The sequence below is a fragment of the Seriola lalandi genome, unplaced genomic scaffold, assembly GCF_002814215.2.
Source record: "Seriola lalandi dorsalis isolate HSWRI2012SDOR001 ecotype SW California unplaced genomic scaffold, Sedor1 jcf7180002054962, whole genome shotgun sequence".
Classification (NCBI taxonomy): Eukaryota; Metazoa; Chordata; class Actinopteri; order Carangiformes; family Carangidae; genus Seriola; species Seriola lalandi.
The window spans coordinates 973,220-1,001,056 of NW_019525513.1; the positions used below are offsets into that span (position 1 = coordinate 973,220).

Consider the following 27,837-nt stretch of genomic DNA (forward strand, 5'->3'; position numbering starts at 1 on the left):
GGCAGAGCCAAACACAGTGGGGAAGCACAGAGCAAAGACAGCACAGTAAAGGTAAAGTGTTCATCAGATGTGGATCACAAAGCATTAGCACATAGGTCTCGGCATTTATATGGACACCTCTGAAGCAATAAGCTAGCCCATCTGTTGTATCTCATTTGCTTAGTCCATTCACGCAAAGCTAGTAGCAAGTGACCAAGATGGAATAATTAAAAGGTTTCCTTGTTCTTCTTGTTAATCTGAAAAATATAGTATCTGCTTGGCTAGAACCCTTCACAACTAAAGGTAAGTGAAAAATAATTCTCCTTTGAGATAAAAATGTGTCAGCTGTTAGAAACTCAGACCTAAACCCAAATTAGAGTCAGGTCACACACGTCACCCAAATGGTCTGAGGTTAAATAATGTTAGAATAACGTAAAATACACGAATCTAGCAACATTTCAGTCGCATGCACTCAGGAGAAATAATATGAGGATCACCAACTTGTGCATTTATTTTATTTATATCAATTTTTATTACATTCATATATTCATTTGCTCCAGGTACATGATGTTCACTTGGTGATATCACAGATTGATGGACAGCCAAAACACACCAATAGCAGCATAGGCACACACACCCTCTTGGTAACCCCAGATTGGAGGCTGAACAATGTGAGATAAACATGTTTTGCCTCCTTCACACTGTCTCAAACACACAGTGAGCATTTGCAGTATATCTCTGCTGTTTGGGAGTAAGCCTAGAGCCCAGCTCACTCAGCTTGGGTTGGGTTAAATGAGAGAAAATACTTCTTATGGGGCCTTAAAAAGTATATTTTCCAGCATTTTTAAAGAGCAGCATTGATCCATTCCAGCGTCCTTTACAGGCTCTCTGATTCTGCTCAAGAGCCACCACCAACAGAGAGAGGAGATGTCGTGAAACAAAAGACAACCGTGATCTCCCCCCTCTGTGTTTTGTCGATCTACCTTCATATAACCATGGATACGGTAAGGCATCAGTAACACACTTCACGCTGTTGTTCCACATGACTGGTTATGCAAACCCCATCTGAATCTACAGCATGTAACACACACCTAAGAAAAGCAGCAGATTCAGGGTTTACATCAAACCGAAATTCAGACTGTTGCCTCCTGGCATTTACTGTAGATATATGTTTGTGTGAGAAACACAAAGATATGCTCAGTGTTGTGATATTGTGCAAGCTTTTTAACTACATTTGTGGGAAAAGAAATAGATATACAGTAAATAGTCACGGTAATTTAACTACATAAATATAGGTACAGTTGCTCAAAAGTTTACACATAAAGGGAAAATATTCTGAATGATGAGAGTTCAAGATAATATGATAATGCTACTAAAATACAGGCTGTGATGTGGAGTAAATTCATTTTTACTATAAATTAAAGTAATTTAAAAGTAACTTACAGAAATAGTTTAACATTAATAATAATAAACTTATTCACTTTCTTGCTGAAAGTTAGAAAACGAGATCGACACCACTTTCATGTCTGGACGCTAAATATGAAGCTAGAGCCAGAAGCTGATTAGCTTAGCTATGCTAGCATAAGAAACAGTTAGCCTGGCTAAATTAGCATGTTGTATCTGACCTGAAAACCTTTTTATAATGATGGCTTGTCATTATAAAATCCCTGTATTTTTGCATTTAGGTTTTCTTTCAACAGATTGAATATATAAGATGTTAATTAGCTTTAAATGCTTTAGCAGGCTAGCTCCCCCCCCCGCCCCCTTGAGTCATTAAGCTATAGGCTAACTTTATATTTAGCATACCGATACGACAGTTGTGTCTTTATCTCTTCATGTAACCCTTGGCAAGAAAGATGACAAGCATTTCCCCAAAACGTCTATTTCTTTAAGGTAATCAGATTAGATGAGAGAGCTTGAGTACGTTTACACAGAGAACTTGTTAACAGATTAACAGGATAAAGTAACAGCTAAATGACCTTTTCCAAAACAACATGGCTGACCGAACCCCTGAGAATCCAGCACTGACTTAATGAGACAAAAAGGAAAATAGTTACAGGAATTAATTGATACACAAAACAAGTATGAATACAGCAGTTTTGTCAAACGCTACTGAAACAGTCAACATCTAACATATATCTCTGAGGTACTTGGTATATTAGTGGTTATATGATTCAACAAATCATTAAACCTGCGGTCCACTGAACACAAAAGAGTTCACATAATACTGTACTGTGTCAAAAATGTTGTTTTTTTTTTGTTTTTCCTTTCAAAAATATACCTTGTTTGTGCACTTACAGTACAGAAATACATACATACAATTAAAATAACAGTAACAAATATAACTGATAATTAAATAGGATAAGGAGGTGGTTTCAAGTTTCGTGGTTCTACATATAAATCACTGACTCCTCCTACACTGGATCTGGAGTTATAAAGTGCTTCAAGTGTTTGAGTATTTGCTTTTGGTTACAGTTTTTTTTTTTTAAACCTACATAATTATACCTGTGTAGTCGTTGACAGAGCAAGGGTTTCTGGGATTCTTGCACCCTTTTGAAGTCTTGAATTCACAAGATGATTTATGTTTCCGTGCGAGTTAACAGTTGTCCAGTTCGACGTCACTCTCTTTGGGTTTGCGGCGTTTGACCCTGCCCGGCGACCGGCTCCTTTTCTGGGTTGTACCACCACCGGTGGACACAGCGGCAGCCATTTTGGGCACTTCTATGGACCTTACAGGGTTCTGGTTTGAACCCATGTTAATTTCCTCCAAGGAACCGGGCTGGGACTCCACAGAGGTCCTGGTGAACTGGTGCAGGAGAGCACCATCCTCCTTCTCCTCGTCCTCTTCCTCAGGCTTGAACTCCTCCACAGCGTCCTCCACAACCTCATCTCCATCTCCTCCTTCCTCTTTCTCCTCCTCGTCTCCCGTGGTCCCAGCACGCTCGTGTCCAGATTCATCTGCACTGGTGTCACTGGGACGTTTATTGTCTGTGTCTGAGTCTTCGGCGTCGGCCTCCTCTCCCTCGGTCACACAGACAGTTGGAGTCACCTCCTGGTCCTGAGGTATGAATGAGATGACAGTAAATTATGTTTGAGGAGTTGTAATTAGCTAAATTGGGTACTGCTGGGTCAGCTAAGTGTCACTAATTACAGCGACATAGCAAGCAAAAAAATCTAATGGTTGGTATAATAATTAGTTTCCCCTTAATCAGTGCAGGAAGGCTTCAGTAAACGGAATAAAACACAACACCTTAAATGTCTGGTGAGGTGAGAACACATTGATCTGTGATAAGGTTTTTCTCAAACAGGTGGTGACTGACAATAACAGCAGCCGTCCGTCAGTGGCAGCTCTGCGTTGCTGCCAAACAAAACAGATTTGTTCAGTCCGTCTAATTGGATACTGAGATTATCTTTTCCCACAGGCTTAGAATTAGCGGTGAAGCTGCACTAGGTCAGATTTCTCTTGAAGGTAAAGTAGACTTCAACCCTGCGGTCATGTTCAGGCGCTCTGTGGTGTTTTACAAAACAGGTGGTGCGCATAACTACAGCGTCAGTTAATTCTTATCCAGGAACAGTCCCTTATGTGTCCCAATTAATTTGTTCCAGCCTTTTTTTAAAATTACTTAAAATAATAAAACAAAGGTAATTAAATGTTAGTTACCTACTGACTGAGCCCTGATTTTCTCTAGTGCTGTTTCCTACATGAACTATAATTTTGGTGTCAACCATCCCGTCTGTTTTGTATAATATAAAACCATAAACCCAAAGCTGAATTTCTGTTTCAAAAATTACTTGAATTGAGTTTCAAAATAGTAATTATAATAATCAACTAATCAATTCAGCTCTTGGTTTGTTCACCATTGACATTTATAGAAAGAAATACAGTTTATCTCAGTTCCACTCTTACTCACAATAATTATTAATAATAATATTTTTGTAATTGATTCATCCTTACCGGCGGTGAGGCTCTTTCCTCCTCCGACGACTGCCCTTCCTGCTGCTCACTTTCTCCTCCCTTTCCGTCTTCATGTGACTCCTCTTCGCCGGTGCCGTCATCTCCGTCATCGTCATCCTCTGCCTCTGCGCTGGCGTTTCCCTCCACAAGCTCCTCTGCCGGTGTTGATTCTTCATCTGCTGCATTTGTCTCCTCCTCTTCTTCACTTTCCCTGCTGGTGGTTTCTTCCCCCTCAGGCTTAAGATCAGACACCTCACACTCTTTCTCATCTGCCCCATCCTCCTCCTCCTCCTCCTCACCCTCACCATTTTCAGTGGTCTCTCCTTCATCTGTTGCTTCTTTGACTGTCTCCTTGTCACTCTCTTCTTCCCCACTTCCTGCCTCACCCTCGTTGTCCCCCTCTTCCTCCTCTCCTTTCTCCTCATCATCTGCTGTCTCATCTTCTCCTGTAGTTTTCTCAGCCTCCTCTTCCTCTTCTGCGTTGTCACTCTCCTCATCATGTCTGGCACACTGGCATTGGCATTCTTCCTCCCCCTCTTCCTCCTCCTCCTCCTCCTCTCCATTTACTGATGCCTCCTCTTCTCCATTTTCTTCATCACCTGTCTGTCCCTCATCCTGCTCCTCATCACCCTCACTATTCTGCTCCGTCTCTTCTCCTGACTCACTCCCATCTTCTTCTTGTCCTATCTCCTCGTCCTCCTCTGGGATCGTCTCCTCTAAAACAATCTCAGGTTTAATATCCTCTTTGGTTTCATCCTCCTCCTCTTCCTCCTGCAACACCTCCAAATTCCTCGCCTCCTCGTCCATGACCATACTGTCAGATTCCACGTCTGCGGAGTGGAGCGCCACTGCAGGTGCAGGCAACGGGCTTTTCTTCAGCTGAAGTATCTTAAGGAGATCAAACTCCATCATCAATGGAGCTTCGGCCGCCAGCGGGTTGAATTTGAGAGGGCGGGCGGCCATTTTCTTGAGGACACAAGCATCGCAGGGGCAGTACTCGTCCTCGCTTCGCTGGTCACTGAACTCACCCGCCATTTCTTCATCGCTGAGAGAGTCAGCAGTTTTCACTGATTGGTTCTTCATGACCTGAGAAATAAATCAAACATAATTTTTCTGCATTCGAGCAGCAGCATCTTGTTAGACTTAATAAAAATATTTGTGGTGGACTTACCTTTAGCAGTCGACGCCTCTTATCTGTCATGGTGGACTCCCTGGAGAGATTTGCTCCTAGTGGCGGCCGGGGCGACCTCCCGCTTCTGCCAGCGCGACTCTGGATCTTCCTCATCTCACGTTCGACGCTGCTCTGGATGCGCCGGCTCACCTCGTCCCTGAGCTCGGAGATCATCGTGTCCAGGATGAGGCTGTCGTCAAGGTCCCAGCGAACCTTAAACTCCGCCATTGCGTTAATGTAGTGGTTTATGAACTGTTTCTCCAGCTTCTTCAAAAGGTGCAGGACCCAAACTGGATCGGGGTCTTGGGATAGTCTTTTAGACAAGGGTGCACGCAGGACAGTGGGTGGTGTGCTTGAACTGGAGTCCTCTATTGTCTCGTGCTCATTATCAGTGGGGGATTTGGAGCTGTCGTTGGCGGAGCTCTTGTCCGATGATGAGGGGTTCTCAGTGGCTTTCGGGCTGTCCAGACTTGGAGGGACCTCACTTTGTTCTTCACTCTGCACCTGTTCCTCTGCTGCGTCCGTCATCGCTTGCTCTGTGGATGCGTCCTCGGGTTCTGCCTCGGTTTCCTTCTCTCCCGCCTCTGCGTTTCCTTCCTCATCCTCTTTCACAACCTTCTCCGCCCCCTCATCTTCATGTAAAGATTCTGTCTCTTTTGGAGGTGTTTCATCTTCACCTTGATTTCCATTCTCCTTTCCCGATCCAGCAGAGCCACTGCTCATATCAACCCCGGATGAGGACCTCGGTGGCGTCACCTGCTCTGTGCCAACGTCCTTGACCTTCTTGGTCTCAATATCCCTTGGTTCTGTGAGCCAGAGGGATTGAAGGATGGCCATAATGTCTTCATACTGCTGGCTACGGTCTTTCTGTTGGTCACTAGCAGGGCTCACTGCAGGCTCAATGAGCTGCAGCTGGGCCAAACAGTCCAAGAGCCCTCTGGCTGATGCACTCAGTCTACGACCGTAAACTGGAGACACCTACGAAGACAGGAAAAATAGAAGAACATCACTTACCCAGACAGAAAAGACAGAACCTTGATGGTTTTTGTGATTATTCCGTAAAAATCATTTACAAAAGACTCTGGCTTACCTCCGGCATGCTCCGACATCGACCCAGAGAAGAGCTCAGAAGAACTTTCATCACGGCTACAGAAGAATGCAAGTTCTTGGGCAGAGAGTCTGAACTCAGCAGCAGAGCGTTGGAGCGAGAGGTAGCCTCCGCAGCATCACCTGGAGCTGGATCCGAACTCTGCTCCTCCTCCGCTGCATCACATTCAGCCTCTCCCTCTTTCTCTGCTCCCTCTTCGGCCTCACTTTTCTCCTCCTTGTCCACTTTCTCATCCTCAGGACTCTCCTCTTCCTCTGCTACCTCCTCACCAGGTTTCTCTTCCACCTCCGCCTCCTGCTCACATTCGATCAGCTCATCGCCGAGTGCCAGCATGCTACTGTTAGCAGGAATGCTCCGCAGCCAATCGCTCACAACCTCATTGGGGGAGGCGTTGGGGAGACAGGCGGGTGTGAGTTCTAGCTCTTCTTTCTGATCCTTCTGGTTCATGATTGCCTGACACTTTGCACTCTTCTCACTCCTGGCCTTGTCGCTTGCTTTGCTGACCTTCGACTGTTGGCTTTGCGGACGTGCAGCCATGGTTTCCTTTAGCAGATCAGCGGCGGACAGAGAGTGAGACAGAGTGCTTTCACTACATGTCTCCACTTTGCTGCTGGGTCTGGAGCTGTGTACATGACAGGGGCTGAAGGATTTCTTTTGAGGCGTGGATGTTTTGACACTGCCATTGTCGCTTTCTATATCAGATTTGGCCTTGTGACTTCTGATCGGCTTCAAATAGTCTGATTTGACTGAATCCGCTCCTTTACTTTGCTTTGAGGCTTTCATTTTTGACCCCGATTGAGCCGAAGCTGCAGACTCAGGCCTGAGGCAACATGGACTCTTGGCTGTCTTTTGGCCTGCGACATCGTCTTTCCCTTTGGCCTTACTTGCCGGTCTACTGGCGTTCTCATTTTCCGTGTCATTATTTGCTGCATCTCCAACAGTTGTTTTTGCTACACTGGCATTTTTAGCGCTGGCACTTGCAGGGGATTTGCTCCGAACTTTAGCAGTTGCTGATGACATTGCAGACAAGGCTCTGCTGGCGGGGGCATCCAGATTGCTAGCTTTTGTTGTTGGAGCAGACTTCACACTTTCCGTTTCAAGGTCTTTTCCTGCCTGTTGCTCTTTATGAGCTGATGCTTTGCCTCTACAGTTAGAACAGGACTTGTGTGACCTGCTGCTTTTGGCTGAAATTGCACTGGCTGCTCTTTCTGTTTTTTGCCCTCCACCCTCTTTGTCTTCATCTTCACCTGCTCCTGGAGTTTCAATGGTGGGGATATCGACAGCTGGAGGATTGTAAGATGAAGTGCTTTTATTGCCATTTCTCTTGGACTTTTGAGACACGATGGACCCTGTTTCCTCCACGTCTTCCTTTATAGCGGACTCCTCTGGGCTTTTGGCGACATTGGGAGTTGCTGTCTTTGCTCGGCCCTTGCTGCCAGTGTTTGTGCGAAAGGAAACATTGGACTTGCCGCTGTCTGAGTCGACAGCATCTTGGTCTTCTGGCAACCCAAGAGAGACTGACCCTGATGACTGTCGACTCAGTGGTTGCTCGGTGTCTTCTGATTCCTTACTCTGTCTTTTGGAAGAGGATGATATGACGCTAGCAGCCTTCTCAGGAGTATCTTCACTTTTAAGCTCCTCATTGTCCTCCTTTTTCTCCACCTCCTGATCCTCCTCCTCCTTTTCTTTTTTCACCTTTTCATGTGCTGAAGCTCCTCCACAGCGACATTTGGACCTGCCAGATTTAGCAGAGGTTGCGGATTTAACTGACAAGGCACTTGGCCCTCTTGTCTCTGCAGCACTGGGGCCCGGCAACAGCTGTTGCACCGAGGGTTGAGGACTGCTGGTGGATGCAGCTGAAACTTTAGGTGAGTGGGTCCTTGGAGAACGTGTCCTCTTGGGTGATAGCATTTGGCCAAGAGAGTGCTCAGAGGATTTACTTCTTGGCGCACTGTCTTCCACAATCTTTTCATCTGCATCTGCTGTTTCAATAACAGCAATATCAGCTGCTCCATTATGATCGGATGAAACGTTAGATTTTCCTGATTTAACTGATGCAGTGCTTGGTGGTCTCTCATTTCCTTCTTCATCAACCCCTTCTGGTGTTTTGATGGTAACAACATTAGGACCTAGTGATGCAGATTTGAGATTCCTACTAGAAGTTGACTTGTGAGAAGTGCTGGACCTCACTGAAGATTTCGACTTTACAGACATGGCACTCGCAGCCCGCTTTTGACTTTCACTTTGCTCCTCCTCTCTGTTTGGAGATGCTGCAGTACGACCCGACTTGTCGGACTTTGAAGAAGTGTGTGACTTCCCTGACATGGCGCTGGCGGTTCTGTCAGCCATGTCTTCCACGTCTGCCTTTGTATGGTGAGACTTTGCAGAGGAAGCTGAGTTACCAGATAAAGAACTGGCAGCCCGTTCTGTGTTACTGTTACAGTTAGATTTATGAGACCTAGAGGATCCAGCACTGGCTGCTCTTTCTTCTTTTTCTGATTTAGCAGACATTGCACTTTCTGGCCTCTGCTGTGTTTCCTCTTCTACCATCTCGTCTTCTTTTTCCTCCGCCTCCTCTGCTTCCTTTAAGCTTGGAGACGCCGCAGTTTCATCTCCATTACAGTTAGACTTGCATGACTTTGACGACTTAACAGACATGTTAGATTTAACTGATCTGGCAGACATTTGACTCGGTGCCCTGTCTTCTCCCTCTCCATTATCTCCATTATCTCCATTACAGTTAGACTTGCATGACTTTGACGACTTAACAGAAATGTTAGATTTAACTGATCTGGCAGACATTTGACTCGCTGCCCTGTCTTCTCCCTCTCCATTATCTCCATTACAGTTAGACTTGCATGACTTTGACGATTTAACAGACTTGTTAGATTTAACTGATCTGGCAGACATTTGACTCGCTGCCCTGTCTTCTCCCTCTCCTTCAGCTTCTGCCCTGGGAGAATGTGACCTCTCCGAAGCTTTGGTGGATTTCTGGGATTTGGTAGACTTGACAGACAGATTGGACTTGGCTGACATTGCACTCGCTGCTCTCTCTTCCCCCTCTGCGCCCTCTTCCTGTTCTGTCTCTTCGATGGGTTCATCGACTACGTTAGCATCTGGAGATACTGCTTTCACACAGTGGCTGCATGTGGATCTATGAGAAGTGCTGGACTTTGCTGTAACGTTTGATTTAGCTGATGTAGCTGACAGGGCACTGTCGGGTCTTTCTGCTTTGCCAGATTTGGCAGAAGCGTTAGACTTAACAGAGAGGCTGATGGGGGCTCTTTTGTTTGTGTCGTCATCTTCCACAGCTGTATTGTCAGTTGGGGAGGCGGTTGGACAGTTGGACTTATGAGACCTGCCTGAAGCACTGGTCTTTGCCGAAGCACCAGATTTGGCTGACAAGGAGCTGATTGGTCTCTCTACAGCGTTCTCTCCCTCTGCTTCCTCTCTTGTTGTCATGTCAGGTGCCTCAGCTGTGCCACTGCAGTTGGACTTGTGAGACTTCCTGGACTTGCTGGACAGGTTGGACTGAGCAGACATGGCGCTCAGGCTTCTCTCCTCCCCACCACCGTTATAGCCAGACTTGTGTGATCTATTGGACCTGTGGCTTGTTGCTGAGGTGGCGCTCGGAGCCCTTTCTTCCTCTTTTACCGCTTGCTCAGGATTGGATGTTCTGGACATAGCACTGGAAGCTCTCTCCTCCAGGACATTTGATATTGCAGAGAAGCGGCTATTGTTGGTGAGGTTGGTCTTGTTGGATTGTGTTGACACAGCTGAATCATCCGAGCCATCATCATTGCTGCCATTAGAGGCGTTTTTTTCCTTGTGGAGAGGTGAGGCATGGCTTGGAGAGGCTCGGTGGGAACAATGGGACCTCTGTGATGTTGTGCTATTGGAATCAGAGCTGACGCCACGTTTGCAGCAGCCACAATTAGAGCACGTACCGGATGTGCCTGACTTCTGAGAGCCGGCTGAAAGTCCTGTATGACCAGACAAGCCACTACCAACCCTGTTCGTCTCCTCATCTTCATCATCTGCTGCCCCCTCTTCCTCTGAGTCTGGGATCTTGGCTTTGCTGGACCTGCAAGAGGCTCTGCTCGTTTTGGACCTGGAGCTGGAAGCTTCATCCATCTCCTCGGGTTCGGCTGTGGAGTGTGGTGTGGCTGCTCCACAGTGACAGGAAGAAGCAGCAGACACTGTCCTGCTTCCCCTCTCCTCCCTGTTCTTGTGCTTCTTGTGTTCTGTAGAGTGGAGGGAACCTGCAGAGACGTTGCTTGATGGCTTGTCGTTCAGGAGAATCTGGGAGGTTGGGGATGGTGATGGTTCGTTGCTATGACAACACTGAGAGGCGCTGGGCGGCAGGTCGTCATCCTCATCATCCTGGTCCTCTTTCAGTGATTGCAGGACACGTGAGGAGCTGCTGACTGCAGACACCGGACGCTCTTCCTCCATCATTGGCTCATCCTCGGCTGATCTGCTGCTAAGCGGTCGTAGGCTGGTATCCATGGAGACCACTTCGCTACGGCTGCAGCACCGACTCACCCTGCATACCTCTACATGCGTGTCTCCATCCTGCTCCACCGCTACCCTGCGCTCGACCTGCTCCGTCACACACATCTCCTCCTGGACCAGCTGGCTCTGCTCTGAACCCGAGCCTCCGCCACAGCTGGAGAGCTGTGCTCGGCAGCGCACCACTCTCCTGGAGTTACATGATGAAGAAGAGCTCGAGGAGTGTGTGTGTCTCACCATAGTGTGGGTGTGGCTAGAGGTATGTGGATGCGGGGGTGGGACAAGAGGCTGTTTGCGGCGGTGTACTGGATTTTCCCACAAGTCGTAGTGCTGCTCGGGTCTCTGGTAGCAGCAGGGGCAGCGGTTTGCCTCCAGTGCACGCTGCAGAGGTGGGTTGGAATAATCCACGACCTCTGGGTCGAATGACATAGAATCGGGGTCAGAACAGCTTTCTGACTGGCCCTGCTGCAGGTAATGGGGCTGGACCTGGCTGAGGGGGGAACAGTCATTGGTCAGAGATGGGGATTTTTTAATCTGTGTGGACCACTGCAGGGTCTCGTCGTTGTGGAGGCGAAAACGCACCTTCATCTCTACTGAGAGGCTGCCGTCTTTGTTGACGAGCACACGCTTTTCAATGTCATCATTCATAATAGCCGGTCTACCCTGCGAGTAAGCACTGACACCATTGCCATATGATTTCTCTGAGGACAGAGAGAAGCGGGTGGAGCGGTTTGAGGAATCAGAACGAGGGTGGATGATGCTCTTTTTGGTTTCCAGACCAAAGTTAACTGCAAGGAAAGTGAGAAAAACACATTTAAATTTAATTATTGTTCACATTTTCTTGCTCCTTTTACCACATTTAGGTCTGTTGTTGAAGTTGAGGTTTGTGTGTCTTTGTGTCTATGTACATGTTGACCAACCACCTTACCATTTTTCTTGCTTTCATGTCCCTCGCTGTACTCGCTGGCTCTGGACTGAGCTCCATGAGGTGGGGATCTTGTTGCTTGAGTAGCAGGAGATCGGGCCCCATTTCCAGGAGTCCTGGGGCCAAGATTAGGGGACCTGTTGCCCAGACCAGGCAGTTTCTCCTCTGAGCTCTTCTTGATAAAGTTTACCAGCATTGGACTGAACGCCTCCCGGCCAGCACACACCAACATGCCAGGGCAAGTAATCAGACTCTGCACGCTGTCAATCTGGAAACAAATCCACACAGTGTCAGGAGTTTCCACTGAACTCCAAATTGTAACTATAAAATTAAAATAGAAATCCCTTCTTACCCTGCGTCCCTCTGCAGTGTAGAGCTTGCGGACGTGAAACTGCATCACCTCGGACACTTCATCCAGAAAGGCCCTCAGGCTCCTGGTCGACCTCCTGCTCAGCACCACGCTCCGCCTCATCCCCGGCTCGCTGTTCTTCACCAGGAGAATCCGTCGCTGCCTGTAAGGTAAGTGGGTGGGCGGTGATGAGGTTTCGGGCCGATGGGGCCTCCGGCTGTGATGGTACCAGATGCTCGGACGTTTGGTGGCCACTTCCATGTTGACTGGCTTCGTGTGGCGTCGGTCAGAGCACAGGTAGCAGCCGCCATCCTGGAGCTGCTCCAGGTGTCTGATGGTGTTGGTGCCGCGGGGGGTGGTCACAGTCCTCACACCAAACGGCAGGGGCACCTGTATGGAGACGCATAAATTGCAGCTGTGTCTCCAGGACAAATTTGATCATAAAATAACAAAAAAAACATTTCTTAAATTCTGAGCTGTAGATCAAGAAAAAAAGGAAGGTTTGAAAGGGATAAGAGGGATGTCTTTCATGTCAGGTGAAAATTTAGGGGATGCTGTTGCCAGGGTGACAAGTTAAAAGTGCAGTGCATCCGCATCCTCAGCCAGCTTCAAAAGAAATCTCGACATCACAGATCTGACACCTGTCCCACTAACCTTTTGGGAAAGGTCGTCCAGCAGGGCGTCGAAACATTTGAAGCTGCGCTTGTGGATCGCCATCCTGACGCCCCCGAACTGGTTGTCGCCGCTTTTGTAGAAGGTGATACGCTTTGCCGGAGTGGCTGTGGTCACATGGGCGACGCGTAAGTTGGAGGGGAGGGGTGAGACATGTTTAGACTGGGGCCGGGGGTCCCACATCCCTGCATGGACCGAATGCATGCTGCCCTTTCACGCACACCTGAGGGACACAGACGAACATGCAGCACTGAATCTAAAGAAGTTGTAAAATGGAAAATATATAACATACAAAAGAATTCCTCAAATGCAAATGTCCCTCAAAGGATTCAGTTGTTACATTACACCTACAGGGTCATAAGTCCTAATCAGGGTCAGGGTGTGACGGAGGATTCAGGACAGGACATCCACTAACAGGACTACCGGACACATCAGGATGTTACATGGTGTCATTTGGCTGCAACAGGGGAAAGTTTTTCTACAAAGTAATTTCCATGTCAAATCAATAGGCTTTCAGATAATTGGTTTGTTATCTGAGCACAGCATTTAAGCATTCACTGTTGTTTAAATGATCAAAATTGATTAAAAAAAAAACCCTTTCCAAAAAGACTTTCCCTTCTTCTCATTCTCTCAAAATGTTCTGTGCCAGTGTTTTAAATGGGACATTAAAAAACTCTTAGCCCAAAATAGTAAGATAGTGTAAACTAAGAATATCAAATGTAACTTTAGTATATATATGTTAAAGACAGAGCTTCTCACAGCCTGCTATATTTAGTGGAGCGGACTAACACACATATAGAAATCCTATTTGGAACGGACGCAGAAAGATTCTGTCCTGCTTCTGAACATCCAGAATAAACCCGCTTGCATAATGTACAGTAGGTAATTACCACTGTCTCACTTTGTTTTATAACCTCACAATTTACTGATCAATTTGTGATACACTTGTAATTGGTTTAGATTGGGTTTCAGTGTTCTGTGTGCATGTGGATAAATGTATAAGCAATATAAACAGGTTCAGCCTGCATCAGTAGAGCAGTGACACCTCAAAGAAATGTTAATAATAGTAATCATGAGTATTTACTGTGATGACTTTCATTAACCTGTGAAAAAAAGTTGAATGTTATCAGCAGGCTTAGCAGGCTGTTAAGTCCCATTAGGCCACACTTCAGGGCAAATCACAGGCTCTCCCAACGTGACGCTTTGCTTTTTAATCCCTCCTCAGCTCTGTCTCTCCTAAACATCCACCCATCCATCCATTTTCTTGTCTTTCAGGAAACGTGACAGTTAAATATGATATTTAACTGCATGTTAACTACACAATTAGTGCAGCTAACAGAAAAACATTTGGTTTCCGAGGTGACACTGCGACTAAATTCCTGAAACTCATTGTGACTCATTCCAAAACTGATAATAGTAATAATAAATTATAAACAGGGAGACGGGGTTGCTGGAGGAGACGTTTAGAGAGGACAGATAGAGCCATGTATTTTCAAGTCCAGTGACACAGTGATGAAGGGGAACGGAAATTGTTGCATGACTAAAAGACGGTCTGTACTTTAACATTCAGGATTTATGCTGCTCTGAGCTGCAGATGGAGCTGCACAGGCTAAACACTCAGCTCCAGTTATTTTCGCTGTAGAGGACCAAATCGGCAACTTAATCCAACAGTGTGTGAGGTTAAGAGTTGGCATACACCTAAACATTAACACATTTAATTTCATTTTACATGCACAATCAGTTACAGTATCATCAGCCCACGCTTCCTAACATTTAAATTCCTAACTATAAATATGTAGCAGGGCTGCAACTATAACAATTATTACTATCTGTTAATTTGCAGATTATTTTCCTTGAATAATCAATTAAATGTCAGAATATTTTTGCTGAAACATACGGTATAGAAACACTAACAGTAGAACATTTTAACGGTTTTATCTTGCACCGACCTTTTGAGCATAAAAGCAACAGGTTGAAGCAAATAACATGAAAAATAACAACATAACAAACAGGCAACAACAGGTGACAGCAATATACACTGTACTATATAACTATTGAAACTCTTTTACCACTATATCATCTGCTTTTAGCAAAATATATCACCACATATCATTTTACCACTGAGCTATTGCCACAACATTTTAATTCAAGATGCTTCTTTATAATGACAATAACCAACTAAAACATTTTGCACACTATTTAGATAATTTAAGACACTTTTAATCATACTAAAGAATAATTTCCGCCACTAATTTGACTAATTTGTTAACAAAGTTAACGATTTTTAGACCAGATTACTTCAATCTATCAGATACGTTACTCACATATTCAGGAAACATGGTCCAAAGAGATGTGAAAAAGCAGGAGGGGAGCTGTTTCTGTCCGTGCAGGGTCCGACCAGACCAGGAGTTAGCACTACTTTAGTGAATATGTGTGTGTGTGTGTGTGTGTGTGAGAGAGTGTGTGTGTGTGTGTGTGTGTGTGTGGCGGCGATCTTCTCTGCAGCCTGAGTCATACACTAAGATGTAGCTACAGCAGAGCCCCCGGTTTCACAGCTCTCTGGGTAAAATGGCAGTCGGTAATCAGTCGCACGGGGGAGGGAGGGGGCGGGTGTAGAGAGGAGAAATGAGGAGAAGACAGGAGGGGAGAAGGATAAGGATAGAACGAAAAGCCTACTTAAGAAACCCGTGTGTGTGCGTGTGTGTGTGTGTGTGTGTGTGTGTCTATATGTGTGTGTGGGAGAGAAGGGGGGGGGGTTGCTATGGTGAGGCCAAGATGGTGGTGAGACAAGTGATGATCTTATGCTGAACCTGACCTGGAGGGGAAGCGCATGCTAATTTGCAATTAAGATTGATTCTTCTTTTAAGTTATGGAGGTGATTGTCTAACAAGAGTAACAGATTTAGTGTATTAAAGACTTCCTACAGTTAGACTTATATATAATCACTTATATTAGTGAAGGTAAAAGAAGAAGAAAGTTGATGATTACCAAACAAACATGACATGACTGACATGTCTGGTGGTCTGTTTGGTTTTACTTTACTTTGAAATCAGAGATCTTAAGACTTTCAGCACATATTGCTCCCTCTTTGTACGTCTTCCTCAGACACACACCCACACACACACACACACACACACACACACACACACACACACACACACACACACGCGGCTCTAGTTGAAGAGGATTGTAATTACAGACAATCTGTCTAACAGCGGGTTGCCTCCTGTCTGGAAATCACCGAAAACACCAACTGCTCCTATGGAACTGTGTCATGGCGAACCGCTCATTATTATTGAAAGTGACGGAAAATCGATAATGAACAAATCCTGACCAGTCTGTCCGAACAATCTAGAAAAACTCCCGTTATTATGAGAAAAAAACTATTTTTATACCTTATATTTTCACCTTGTTTTGTCTTGTTAATGGTTTGAGCCTGTTTAAATGACCTTACAGTGAACGATGGAGTTACATTTGGTGGATGAAAGAGGAATTATAGCTCTAAAAATGCTCCGTTGTGGATAGAGGGAAAAGCGGTGAAGGGAAGGCAAGTTTGTAAGTGACTCTAAAAGCTTATCTGCTGATCCATTGATACCAAAACTGACCTGAGCTTAATAGTGGCATCACCTGAGAGGCATCTGTCACACAGACAGACAAACAGAGAGAGAGATCCCCAGTGACCACAGTCTGTGTTGCACCTTCCTCAGATTCAGATCCTTTATATAAGTCATAAGTAGAAATACTGTCATGGAATTATACTGCATTAAGAGTCCAGTATTTAACATTATCAGTAAACTGTATGTGAAGTACCATAACACCTGCCATTGGTATATATTATATTACTTGTTTATTATTACTGATGCATTATCATTAGCTACACAGGTGTGTGATGCTGCTCGGGGTGACGCTGGGTGGAGTCATACACAGAGTTACATGACTTCACCCTTAAGTATAAGTAAATCAACATTGTTCTTAAAGCTTTGTCCACCTGGGGAATCACAACAAGCCGCAAAAACAACACTGACATATGGTGAACTTGTCAGCCAACATCTGCTTATTACACATCCGGGAGACATGCAGTGGAGTCTCGCTTCTGCCCACCCGGTGAATGCAATATGTACTCGTCTTTTTAGCTCTGGTTTTGTTCTCCACCGACATCTGAGGAAAACATCTGGCTCTCCCAGCTGCTAAAATGCTCCGCTATGTTCACCAGCTAGTTGCTCTGTCTGTTTGGTACCAGCCTCTCGGATGTATCTCTATGAATCTCATGTGAAAATAAGAAGAGAATTATCAAATCGTTTAACTCATTATTAATATGAAAACAATGATTAGAGAAGCTTAAAATGTACTTTACGTTCCACTACTGATATTCCTCACTGAATGTTACAGGTGAATGAATCTGCTGAACTCGTTCTAGTTCATATGGGTTACATGTTGAACACTACATTATGGAAAAATGGCCCTTTGATTTAGGTTCATCCCTAAATTCAGGTGTCGCTCAAAGTTTTGTGGTTTAAATCTACAAAATAAAACACAGGTTAAAAAATAATGCTTTTAAACTGAAGGCATATTTAACAGGATTATAACTATGAAACATTTTAATTTAACAATTGCAGTGTATTTTGCACCATGTTGCAAAGTTAACTAGAGGAATCTCACAAAAATATCTACGTCTATATCTAGAAAATCAAGGACCATTTATTATTTTCCATTTACAGGATGTATGTCCTTGAAATAACAGATCTGGTTGCATAATTCAAACTTGTGTAACTCATATTTCATCATTCTGTATCTGCTTCACAGCCTTAATGAGAGACAGGGAACGAGTAGGTGGGCCCTCTGAGAATTATGGGAAGACAGGAAGTCATGGATGAGTAGTTCCTGTGCTGACAGGATGGAGGCATCAAAGTGAAGCATCAGACAGCTGGAAAAGTGTAGGTGCTAATATATATATATATATATATATGCATTGTGGATAAATCAGGGAATTAATCACTTCTGCATTAAGTGTGTTGATGTTATACAACTGCATTCAGACACAGACATGTCATCCTGCAGGAACTAAAGCCCTGTGTTTCAGTATCTGTAGTTCCCTCAGTGTTTTAGAGCTAGCTACTGAATGATGGACTTTTCTTCTTCTTTAAAGGAAAAGAAAATGAAGTGAAGTCCTGTCATTGCCGAGGCTTAAATGGTTCATACAGTGGGACAAAGAAAAAAGAAAGCACAGGAGAGATTATATAATGTGTGGCCTACTTCTGGAGGTCCAGTCACTCTTTGTACCTGCTCAATCCCTCCTGCTCTCATTCTCTTATCCCATCAGCAGGTGTGTGTGACTCACCTCATCCTAACAACTGGATCACACACACAAATAAATATACAATAAATGTGTAAATGGTAATACACTTTTTACAATGGTGTTTACACAGAGGCATTCCCACCTCCTCTTACAAAACACACACACACACACACACACACACACACACACAAACACAAGGAGGGAGTTAAAATGACAGGATACATAGACAACATGCATTCTCTTGTAGCCTACACACAAAAGCATTTAAGGCCTGTACTTTGTGAGTTTAGGTTAGCGTGTTGTATGGTAAGCAACACGTGTTAAGAGGAATAAGAAAGAGATTAATCTCACCAATATGGATGCATACCGATAGGAATGATGGAAGACCAGTGGCTCCAGAGAAAAATAAAAAATAATAATAAAAAAAAAAACTAATTTTGATAGTAAGATGTTAAAGTGAAGTCGAGTGAGGACCAGCAGTGAGCACGGGCCGAGGTGTGAACCGCTCCGTCTGCCACATCGGCCTGAGTTGTGCTGCGGGTTCCACCGGAGATCGTAGATACGGAGAGCATGTTCAAACACGCGTCAATTCAGCAGCTCACAGACCGGAAGTACACTGATTAAGACTTCCAAATTAATTTGTAAATATAAAATCATCATTTAAACAGTCGACATAAATCATATAAGGAACATGTGCCAACCTGCTAAAAAAAAAAAAAATTCTAAAATAAAATCAGAAGTAATTTTCTTAATTTCATCTGCAGCAACTCTCATTATCCCTGGACACTGCCTTAATAATAAATTAATTTTACTGTGTATTTTATTCAGTATTTATTAAGAAAAATTACAAAATCAGTCTTAAAGTGGGTTTTGTGCGTTTCTACTTTATTGACATTAGCCCATAATTGTAATGACATTAATCAAAACAGATATAGTATATATGTACTAACATTAGATGTAAAAGAATAGATTTGAATTACAGTTTCAGACTGTTTTTCTTTAACTTTAGGGGCAACTGGCAATAAAGAGAGCTCACTTTTCTGTATTACTTTTAAAGGGGGGGCGGGTGGCTCTGCAGGCCTTGTTATAATCTTTATTTTAAACATTTATCCCACCAAAAGTAATTTTTCAGGAAACATAAACCACATTAAACTTTCAAAACTTTCCCATTGATCACAGTCAGTTTTCATGTGTTTTTTGTGTATAAAATTAGTTTTTAATATTAATCAAGTTCATGATTACATTTCCAACACATTCATTTTCAAGAGAAGAGAAAAAAATGGCACTTGAAAATGCATCTGATAAAAATTTTATTTTTAAATGCAAGACCGGAAATAGTATTTCTAACTTTGGCAAACTTGACAAACCCTTTATCTTTACGTTAAAACCCTGTCTAATGTATTTTTAATTTATTTCTTGAAGATCCAGAGGAGGAGGAGGAGGAGAGGCAGAAGAAGAGGGGAGAAGAATGGAGAGGAGGAGGAGGCGGCCAGGGGAGAAGAACAGTAGGAGGAGTGGGATTCATGTTAAAGAGGATTAAACCAGCCTGAGCCATCTGTGGCCACGGACTGATAAGCCTAGTTATCAGACAGATCAGGGTTCTCTCACAATCTCACTGACAACACAAACAGTAACTAAATGGTCAACCAAAACGATCGCAATTAAACCTGATGAACAACAGGTGTCCGCTAAACTAATTATGCTAATAGCTATGTTAATATTTCAGAATGTTTAGTTAATAATTGGTTAATTAAATAGATACAAAACTATTACTTATGCTTCCCTGTAGTGATATGTCAGAAAGCTCAAACTAAACCATCGTGCAACAGAGATTCTCCCACACGTCCTGCGTGCACCTGACGTCATCGCGTAACAGAGGCGAATGCTTCCGCGTCCGTCTCCCATGGCAACCAAGTACACTCGCGTCGCTAATCGTCGTTAATCAAGGATGGATTCTCTTTCAGAGAGTGAGATAGCGCAGATAGCGAGACTCCAGGTAGGCAGGCACTGAATCAACACCTGGGGCTTTGACTGAAACGTTATTATTGTGCCTTCAGACGCTGTTATGGATTTTAAAAAACGAACACAATCAACCCAAACATGAAGTAACCGACCGGGGGTTGAGAGTTAGGGCCATCAAAACACATGCTACTGAAAATTATTAGCTCTTTACCTTTTTTTAAACATACGCTTTGGCTTCCAGATATATTATCGAGATTTATATTGTGTACCTCTTCTACACTTTTACGAGGAAAATACAACTTAACATGTAACCAAAATAAAAACTAGAATCTACATGTGCAAACAGAGGCACAAAAAAAACAAAATGGTACCAAATACCATATACACCAAACATAAATAATACATTCAATAAATCGCCTGTACTGAGCAGCAAGTCACACTGACATGTGAATTTAACAGAAAATATGCATGTACTTGTATGGTTGTGCTTTCAGAGAGATGCTGGCGTGCAGAGGCTCAGCTGTCACTTTTCATGGCCTGAGTTCTGTGATGAACGGCGCTGCTTCCATCAGGAGTTTGTGTATGACATCGCTATGTTTGTCGCCGCCTGTGGCTTCCCCTGGCCTGCTGTAATCCAAACAGCTGTAATTGCCAAATGCATCTTCCCACAGCTGGATGGTGAGAGCAGACAGAAGTCTTGCAGGTGGTAGAGTGCTTCACCCGGAGGTTATGATCAAATATGTTTTAATATGATCACCAGAAAGAATACTGTTTCAAAGTGGAGCTGAAAGTACCTAAATTAGACTGATTCCTCTGTGTCTTATTAAAACAGTGTTCATGCAGTATTATTAATGAAGGTCAACTACACCTAGGTCTGGAAGCTGTTTAGTTTTTGAGCTGTACTTTTACTTTTATTGTCCTCTATCCATCAGGTCTGGACATACCCAAACTACTGTCCTTGCTGAGAGATGCGCTGTCTGAGTTTTTACCAAACCTCACCCTTGTGCACCAACACAAGTTCACCCAGTTCCTCACAGACACCTGCTCCACACGATGGAGGCTTTTTCAGGCGGTGGTGGGTGGAGCTACAACCATGTCCATCACTCAGCTACACTTGGAGGTGCAGTTGCCGCCTACGCCATGCCCTCTCCCACAGGTAATAACCAGTTAACCATGCATGCTCATTTTAATATTTAATTCAAAGAAGCCCTGCGCTGAGGTGCAGCCTCCTTCGTTGTCATCGCATTTCCTCATTTGTCTCACCTTCACAAAATGGCCCCTGCTGATCATTACACTGCACTTGTGCTGCAGGGCACAGAGGTGCATGAGTGGGAGCGTCAGCGCCAGCAAACCCAGCTCACCTCTACCTTGCGACAGAAGGAGGAGGAGCTGAGAAGTCTCAGAGATGGGTCAAGGGTCACTCTGGGGGATATTCCTGAGGATGTGCAACTGGACAAAGAGGTTAAAACCTGGAAATGTGTTTGCATAAACAGAAAAGTATCTTCTCTAGCGTTCATTCCCTGACTTAGATTGTGTCTGCCATTCTCTGTAGAGTGTGTTGGAGCTGGTTCGTGGAGCTCTGAGGGCCACTGAAGGCCAGATGCTGCAGAGTCTGAATCAAGAGGCCTCCCTGCTCAGTGACATCCTGCAGCTCAAACTGCAGCAGGCAGCTTTGGCCACCGGGAGGCTCCACAATCCTGTTACTTCCAGTACAGGTCACATCAGTGGATGTTCAGTCACACCAGTAAAGGGAAAAAATACAAACAGCAAAAAGTAAAACACGTGAAGTCTGGAAATGCACCGTGACGACAAGAGCTCAGTGAATAAAACTGATTGGAGGAAAACTTAAATTACTCATGAGTGCTTAAGTAGTAATTGTACTTCTTTGCATTTTTAATCTACTTGTGGGATAACCTGTATAACATCGAATTATGCATTCATGAGCTAATTTGCTGTAAATTGAAAAGAATTGATTGTAGGGTTAGAGTTAACTCCTCATCTCCTGCAATGTTCACAACCTGGTTTATGATCATGTGCATATTTGTGTGAGTGGACACAGAGGGAACAGTCATGAAAACTGGTTTCACACGAAGATTTATTTAAAAAAAACTCCTTCTGATCCTGTTGATTTAAGAGGAAAAGCTGCAAAGAATAGCATCATAAATAACATCAACATAAATAAGTCAATATTAATAAATATTTAGCACCGAGACCGCAGCTTCTAAAACAGAACGCAACAATAAAAATAATTTAAATCCAAATGAAATAACAAAAACATCAACAGGACCTAGTGCAAAGATCAAGTTACGGTTAGCTAGAGTAAACAGCTTCTGTAGTAACAGTACCCGAGGTAAAGCCTTTCAGTGTTTATGGTCACAGTTCTGGCGACCAGTTGGAGTGCAGCTCTTATTAAAAGCCAACTGGTCTTTCAGTATGGCAGAAGAGCCTCCTAAGGCGAGCGTGTAGCTGCTACAGCAGGCTGGCTAAATCATCTGCACACTTACACATAAATACAGACATACAGTACATTCAGTGCTAACACCTGACTCTCTTATAGGTTTAATAACTTTGTGACAGTATCTAGCATGCTCTGGCATCACATCTTTAGATTCAGCTGGATGGATGAAGACGAGAGAGAAAAAGAGGGATGAGATGAACGGTGAGGAGGGAGAGGAGGATGATATGTGATTTTTCTAAAGTGTAATAAGGAAGGCTAAAAGAGCTCTTAAATCCTCAATGTCACCTCGCTTCAAATAAAACCTTTTATGGAGTTGCTACAAATATGCTACATAAAGGCTCAGTAGGCTTGTGCCACCTGGTTGCCCATAGTGATGTGAGTGACCATGGTCTGCACCAGCTCTGGGAGGTCGTACTCGTGGTTCCAGCCCCAGTCCCGCCTCGCTGCGCTGTCCTCTAATGCCATTGGCCAGCCGTCCGCTGAAAGAGAGAGGAAAGATATTTGATTAAAGGTGTCCAGCCTAAATATGTATAATTGATGTCATATAGCAGTATCACCTATAGCTTGTCGGACAGGATCCACATTGTAGGTGACCTTGAGGTCAGGCAGGAATTTCTGTATTTCCTGGGTGAGGTCGTGTGGTGTGAAGCTCATGGCGTTGATGTTGTAGGTGCGGTTGACGAGTGTCTCAGCTGGAGCCTCCAGGAACTCTAGAGTAGCCCTGAGACAGTCATCTGGACAAGAGGGGGAGGAGTGGGTGAAGATGAAGGAGCCAAGTAAAAAGCGATGAAAAAGACGAGGGTGAGAGTATGAATATCACTTGTAAAGTTAAAACATTGACAGGGAAAAACACACATTTCTCACATAAAACGAATGAATCTAGTACCTATGTACATCATTGGAAGCCGCGTGTCACCGCGCAGGTTACACTCGAATTGACCGGTCTTCACAGCTGCATGGAAGATCTGCACTGCATAGTCTGGGAAATGGAGGAAGAGATCATGACGATGACCAACGACACCAGGCAGCAGACAAACAGGACAGGGGTTGGTGTCATCCCAAGTTCAGTTCTAATACCTGCTTACCTGTGGTTCCTCCTCCAGGCTGGGAGTCAGCTGAAATGATGCCTGGATACCTGAGACAGCGGAAATCCAGCCCATACCTGTGGTGGTAGTACTGAGAAACAAACAGAGGGAATAAAAAACACCACCCTTATAGTGACATAAAAAAAACTAAATCGCACTGTCCCAATCTGTATGTGTGTGTGGGTGTATGTGTCTCACCTCACCCATCAGCTCTGCGTGAACCTTGGACACACCGTAGATGGTGCGCGGTCTCTGCACACACAGCTCAGGGGTGGGGTCCCTGGGTGAGGATGGACCAAAGGCACCGATAGTGCTGGGGACAAACACACGCAGACCATGTTCGGTTGCAATGTCTAATATGTTATGGAGACCTACAAAGAGAGAGAGGCTGTGCATAAGTGTGCTACATTAAGATGGCTCTAAATGCTGTTGCAACATACACTAAGAATTTGTCACCAAATGTCCATCCTCCAGTAATATCACAGTATTATTTGACAGATATGTATGTGTATGTGTGTGTGTGTGTGTTTACCTGTGATGTTGACCTCTTTGGCCAGAGCGACGTTGTTCTCTCCCACAGCAGACAGCACAGCTGAGTAATGAACCAGCCAGCTGATGTTGTTGTTGACCACAATCTCCCTGAGGTTCTTATAGTCCAGGATGTCTGAGAAGATGAACGGACCTGTGGAGGACACAAGCACACAGAGGTGAACAGCGTCTCCCCACTCATCTGCAAATATATATATTGTTGTCAGTTGTTAAACATTTCCTAGTTTTAGTACAAAGGTTTTGCATTTGCACATGATCCCTGCTGCTTTTCCTCCACAAAGTTAGCAACCCCTGCCCATCTCTAATACACCCCACCTCTGCAGAGTCATCCAAGAGCTTCTGCAGGTGACATGATTCAGAGTGATACTGGAAATCTGAGGAGTACACAGTGAACAGAAACAGAGACAGTCCAGTCCCCTGTGGCGCTCCTGTGTTACTAACCGCCGCATCAGACAGGAAGCTCCGCAGCTGAACAAATAATCTTTAATAACCCATTTTTTATAATTTTGATCTTTGAAATTCTATTCTTTATACTGCACCCACACATTCCTCTGCAGATATTAAGATATGATTAAGATAAAGAGGCACCCAAGGGAAACTGGCTAAGGCAGAGAGTTTATTTAGTTTTATCCAACAATGAAAAATGAATTCAAGGAGGAAGAAATTCCATTTGGATTGTCCAGCGAGCCCATGAAATGCATCCAAGGAATTTTGGCAATTAAATGTATTTTCTGTGTCAACTTCAGTTCAAATGCTGTCCAGTCAAAATATTGTGTTTTTGGTTGGGTCATCTCAGCCTCTTCTGTTCTTCTGAATGTTTCAAATTAGTGCGACAGAAGGTATTGCTTGTCTTGACTCTGAGAGGCCACACACACAACTGAATTCACATTGCATTATATACAGCAGGCTTTTCAGGTATACGCACCATTATGGTAGACATGGTTGGGAGGTTTCCGGATGTCAGACAGGATCACGTTGGTTTTTCCAATGCGTCTCCTGAGGGTAAAACATGAAGACAGGTCAGTTCTGGAAACTAAAATCAGCAAGCAGTTCTGCACAATTTCCATTTCTGAGACTAACTGGACAAGACGGATCAATTAACCCTGAATAGAAGGACTTGATTTTTCAGGCTTTTATATACAACTCCCTGACATCTGTAATAACTGTTTTCACAGCCTCTTTGAGCGACTGATCACATCCTGTATTAAACTGTTTGCAACTACCAACATAACTCGCCATAACTCTTCATTCAGATCAATTTGCTACTGAACATAGAATGGGATCCAAAAGTCTGAGAGGACTTTCCTTTTTACTTGAATGTGGAAGTACAAAACCAACTACACCACCACTGGACATAGCTAAACAATAAAACAGGATGTTACCTCAGCATCTTGGCAAGCCCCACCCCCAGCTGTCCAAGTCCTCCTATGGGACATACAGATTAAGGGACATGGCGATTGATTTGACTTGTTTCTGTAAGAGGAAACGTTTAGGAGGAAACTCAATGACACAATACAAAAACCAACCCGTGATGAGGACTTTAGGGAGGTCAGTATCAGTGCAGGCTGAACACTGACTTCTCCCAGAGGCAGATGACTGTCGCGAAGATGAGCTGATACCACGCGCTGCTGTGAACAATCGCTCAACACTGCACTGGGGCCTGCTCCCAGCATGCTTCGCTGCACCTTTCAGCAACTGCACCACCAGCATCATAAAGCCTCCTAAAAACAAACACATGTATTATTGACATTAAATAAAGATTTACTTGAGGGAAGCACATTTAAAATACTCAGCTATGATGGTATGCAGCAATTAAATTACATTACTATTACTAAGCACAGCTGCATGGTCAAGGGCACCTTAGGTCACCTAAATTAAGGCATGAGCGTGTCGCTCTAGACGCCTGATGTACAGAACAGTGTGTCTAATTTGTGTTCATGAATGACTATTATTCTACATGTCTATGTCTGGTCATCTCTATTTTTGTTGTTGCACTCTCGCCAACCGCTTCTTCAATTCTTGGTCTTTAATAAGCCTCATCAATTAGTCTAGATACAAAATGCTGTGTATTAATTAACACTATATGTGTGAATGAAGTCTTGTCTAACCCCCTTACACCCATCTGAGATTAGCTTCTTACAGCCTGCTGCTGCCTTGGCCTATATATAGACTTATCTATATTCTAGACCACTATTAAGCTCATGGTAATAGACATTAGACATTACATTTGTATATAGTATTATGTTCATTACATTATGACACCTTTACTGTGGACACGTGCATTGATTATTCCAAATATTACCAATTAATAAAGCTGGTACTGTACTGCTGTCCTCCCTTGTGTACATACCGATGTGAAAACAGTATCCAGATGATTATTTAAATCGTAATTAGCAGTGTTTAAAGAATGATATGTGTTTGAAAACGGTAAGTTATTTGAGTGTGTGTCGTGTTTAGACAGTACCAGTGGCGAACTATCCCAGGATTGTAAATCCCGAGTGCTAAGCAGAGGTAAACCCCCCCGTCATGAGTTAATAATGTGACTCTCATCTCTCCTCCTGCTGCTCAACGTTAGTTACCGGTAACGTTAGCCTAGCCATCATTCAACCGTCTCACGTGAACTTTAGCTAGCTGAAGCTTAAAACTTAGCAGTTGTAAACGGCTGCGCAACTGCCAACATAAAACGTACGGGAAAATGACATTGATGCCTTACTTTTTGAAGTGAACTGGAAAAATGAAAAGATGACCTGAAACTCCTTTTAACAGCCAGTGATTGTGATGAAACCATAGGGATGAAACATGAAAGTAGACGCGTGGCTGCAGTAGACCGTCGTCGCACTGTGATTGGCTTAAGCTCCCAGAGGCTTGGCAACCGAGCCTGCCCAAATAAAACACACACTTCCTGTTATACCTTTCAAAGTAAAAATCCGTATTTTCAAACGAGGTCGTACTTTTACTTTTTAACTGCAAGAAATGGTGATCACACTGACTTCCTGTGCTACTGTTGCCGCCATTGCTATCTCCAATGCACAAAACCGAGCATGTAATCCAGTAGTAACACCACCACAAACTGCAGTTTAAAAATTTGAAAAGATTTAAATCAATAACTCTGTGCTAAAAACAATTAAAATTCTGTTCTATTACTGTTCTATTGCAATGCGTTTCTCAGTCGTTTGATTTGAAATGGAAGATGAAAAACTTGTGCTCCCTCATTATCCAAAATAGCTGTCATCTTAATAAAAGGATATTAATATTGTTTTATTTTGTTTTCCCCTCTTGTGTCATTTCCGTTAATTAATTAAACAGCGCCCCTCCTGGTTGTCGGTTAAAAGTGTCAAACAAGATGTCGCCAGCGTCCCGCCCTTTTTTTGGTTCCGCTACTGCGAATCTATGGAAGAACACAGCGTTGGAGAAGAAAAACAAACCCTGAAGTGAAGTAACTCATACTTGCTCACACTCTGAACTTTTCATAACAGAAATATTATCAAAAATATTTAAATTAAACAAGTGGTTAAGAGTTAGCTTGTTTTTGACTGTTGCCAGTGATATCGGCTAACGTCGTCTGGAAGCTAGCAAAGATGGAGAGGAGCAATAAAGACTTCTATCAACCAACAACTGTAGTGGGACATTAACGACATGATGTGGAAACTTCATCTACATGAAACAAAGAAGGATGGCCTTCAACTTCAAAAACGTGAGTCTAATAACACTCCCTGGATGTTTTTATTTATTTATTGCTAGCTTGTTCCTTTTCCGGATGGCTAATTGTCTCTCCATGGCTGTTGTTGATGAAGGCTGTGTACTGTGCTGAAGCTG

At 43.9% G+C, this 27,837-nt stretch overlaps 3 protein-coding genes across 4 annotated transcripts; 1 reads left to right on the forward strand and 2 right to left on the reverse strand.

The window, feature by feature from the left end:
* Positions 1 to 475: 475 nt before the first annotated feature.
* rp1l1a (rp1 like 1a) lies at positions 476 to 15,265 on the reverse strand. Its single transcript, XM_087170813.1, has 7 exons — positions 14,996 to 15,265; positions 12,654 to 12,894; positions 11,654 to 12,389; positions 6,196 to 11,513; positions 5,106 to 6,083; positions 3,935 to 5,020; positions 476 to 3,037 (listed from the first exon to the last, which is right to left on the reverse strand). Exons 2-7 carry the CDS (start codon positions 12,873 to 12,875, stop codon positions 2,576 to 2,578), a joined length of 8,802 nt encoding a protein of 2,933 aa, XP_087026939.1. The 5' UTR covers positions 12,876 to 12,894; positions 14,996 to 15,265; the 3' UTR covers positions 476 to 2,575.
* Positions 15,266 to 15,449: 184 nt separating this feature from the next.
* cunh8orf74 (chromosome unknown C8orf74 homolog) lies at positions 15,450 to 21,825 on the forward strand. Of its 2 annotated transcripts, XM_087170827.1 has the most exons (6): positions 15,450 to 17,605; positions 17,818 to 17,994; positions 20,424 to 20,607; positions 20,862 to 21,085; positions 21,241 to 21,390; positions 21,482 to 21,825. In XM_087170827.1, exons 2-6 carry the CDS (start codon positions 17,860 to 17,862, stop codon positions 21,704 to 21,706), a joined length of 918 nt encoding a protein of 305 aa, XP_087026953.1. In that variant the 5' UTR covers positions 15,450 to 17,605; positions 17,818 to 17,859; the 3' UTR covers positions 21,707 to 21,825. The 2 variants fall into 2 exon arrangements, with proteins under 2 accessions (XP_087026953.1, XP_087026954.1); XM_087170828.1 differs by lacking the exon at positions 15,450 to 17,605 and having other exon boundaries at positions 17,863 to 17,994; positions 19,390 to 20,607.
* A 13-nt stretch (positions 21,826 to 21,838) lies between these two features.
* On the reverse strand, positions 21,839 to 26,944 carry LOC111646005 (L-threonine 3-dehydrogenase, mitochondrial-like). The gene is made up of 10 exons (XM_023395370.2): positions 26,735 to 26,944; positions 25,548 to 25,742; positions 25,404 to 25,446; positions 24,947 to 25,017; positions 24,005 to 24,154; positions 23,671 to 23,843; positions 23,473 to 23,563; positions 23,274 to 23,366; positions 22,945 to 23,121; positions 21,839 to 22,866 (listed from the first exon to the last, which is right to left on the reverse strand). Exons 2-10 carry the CDS (start codon positions 25,732 to 25,734, stop codon positions 22,727 to 22,729), a joined length of 1,125 nt encoding a protein of 374 aa, XP_023251138.1. The 5' UTR covers positions 25,735 to 25,742; positions 26,735 to 26,944; the 3' UTR covers positions 21,839 to 22,726.
* Between the last annotated feature and the right edge of the window lie 893 nt (positions 26,945 to 27,837).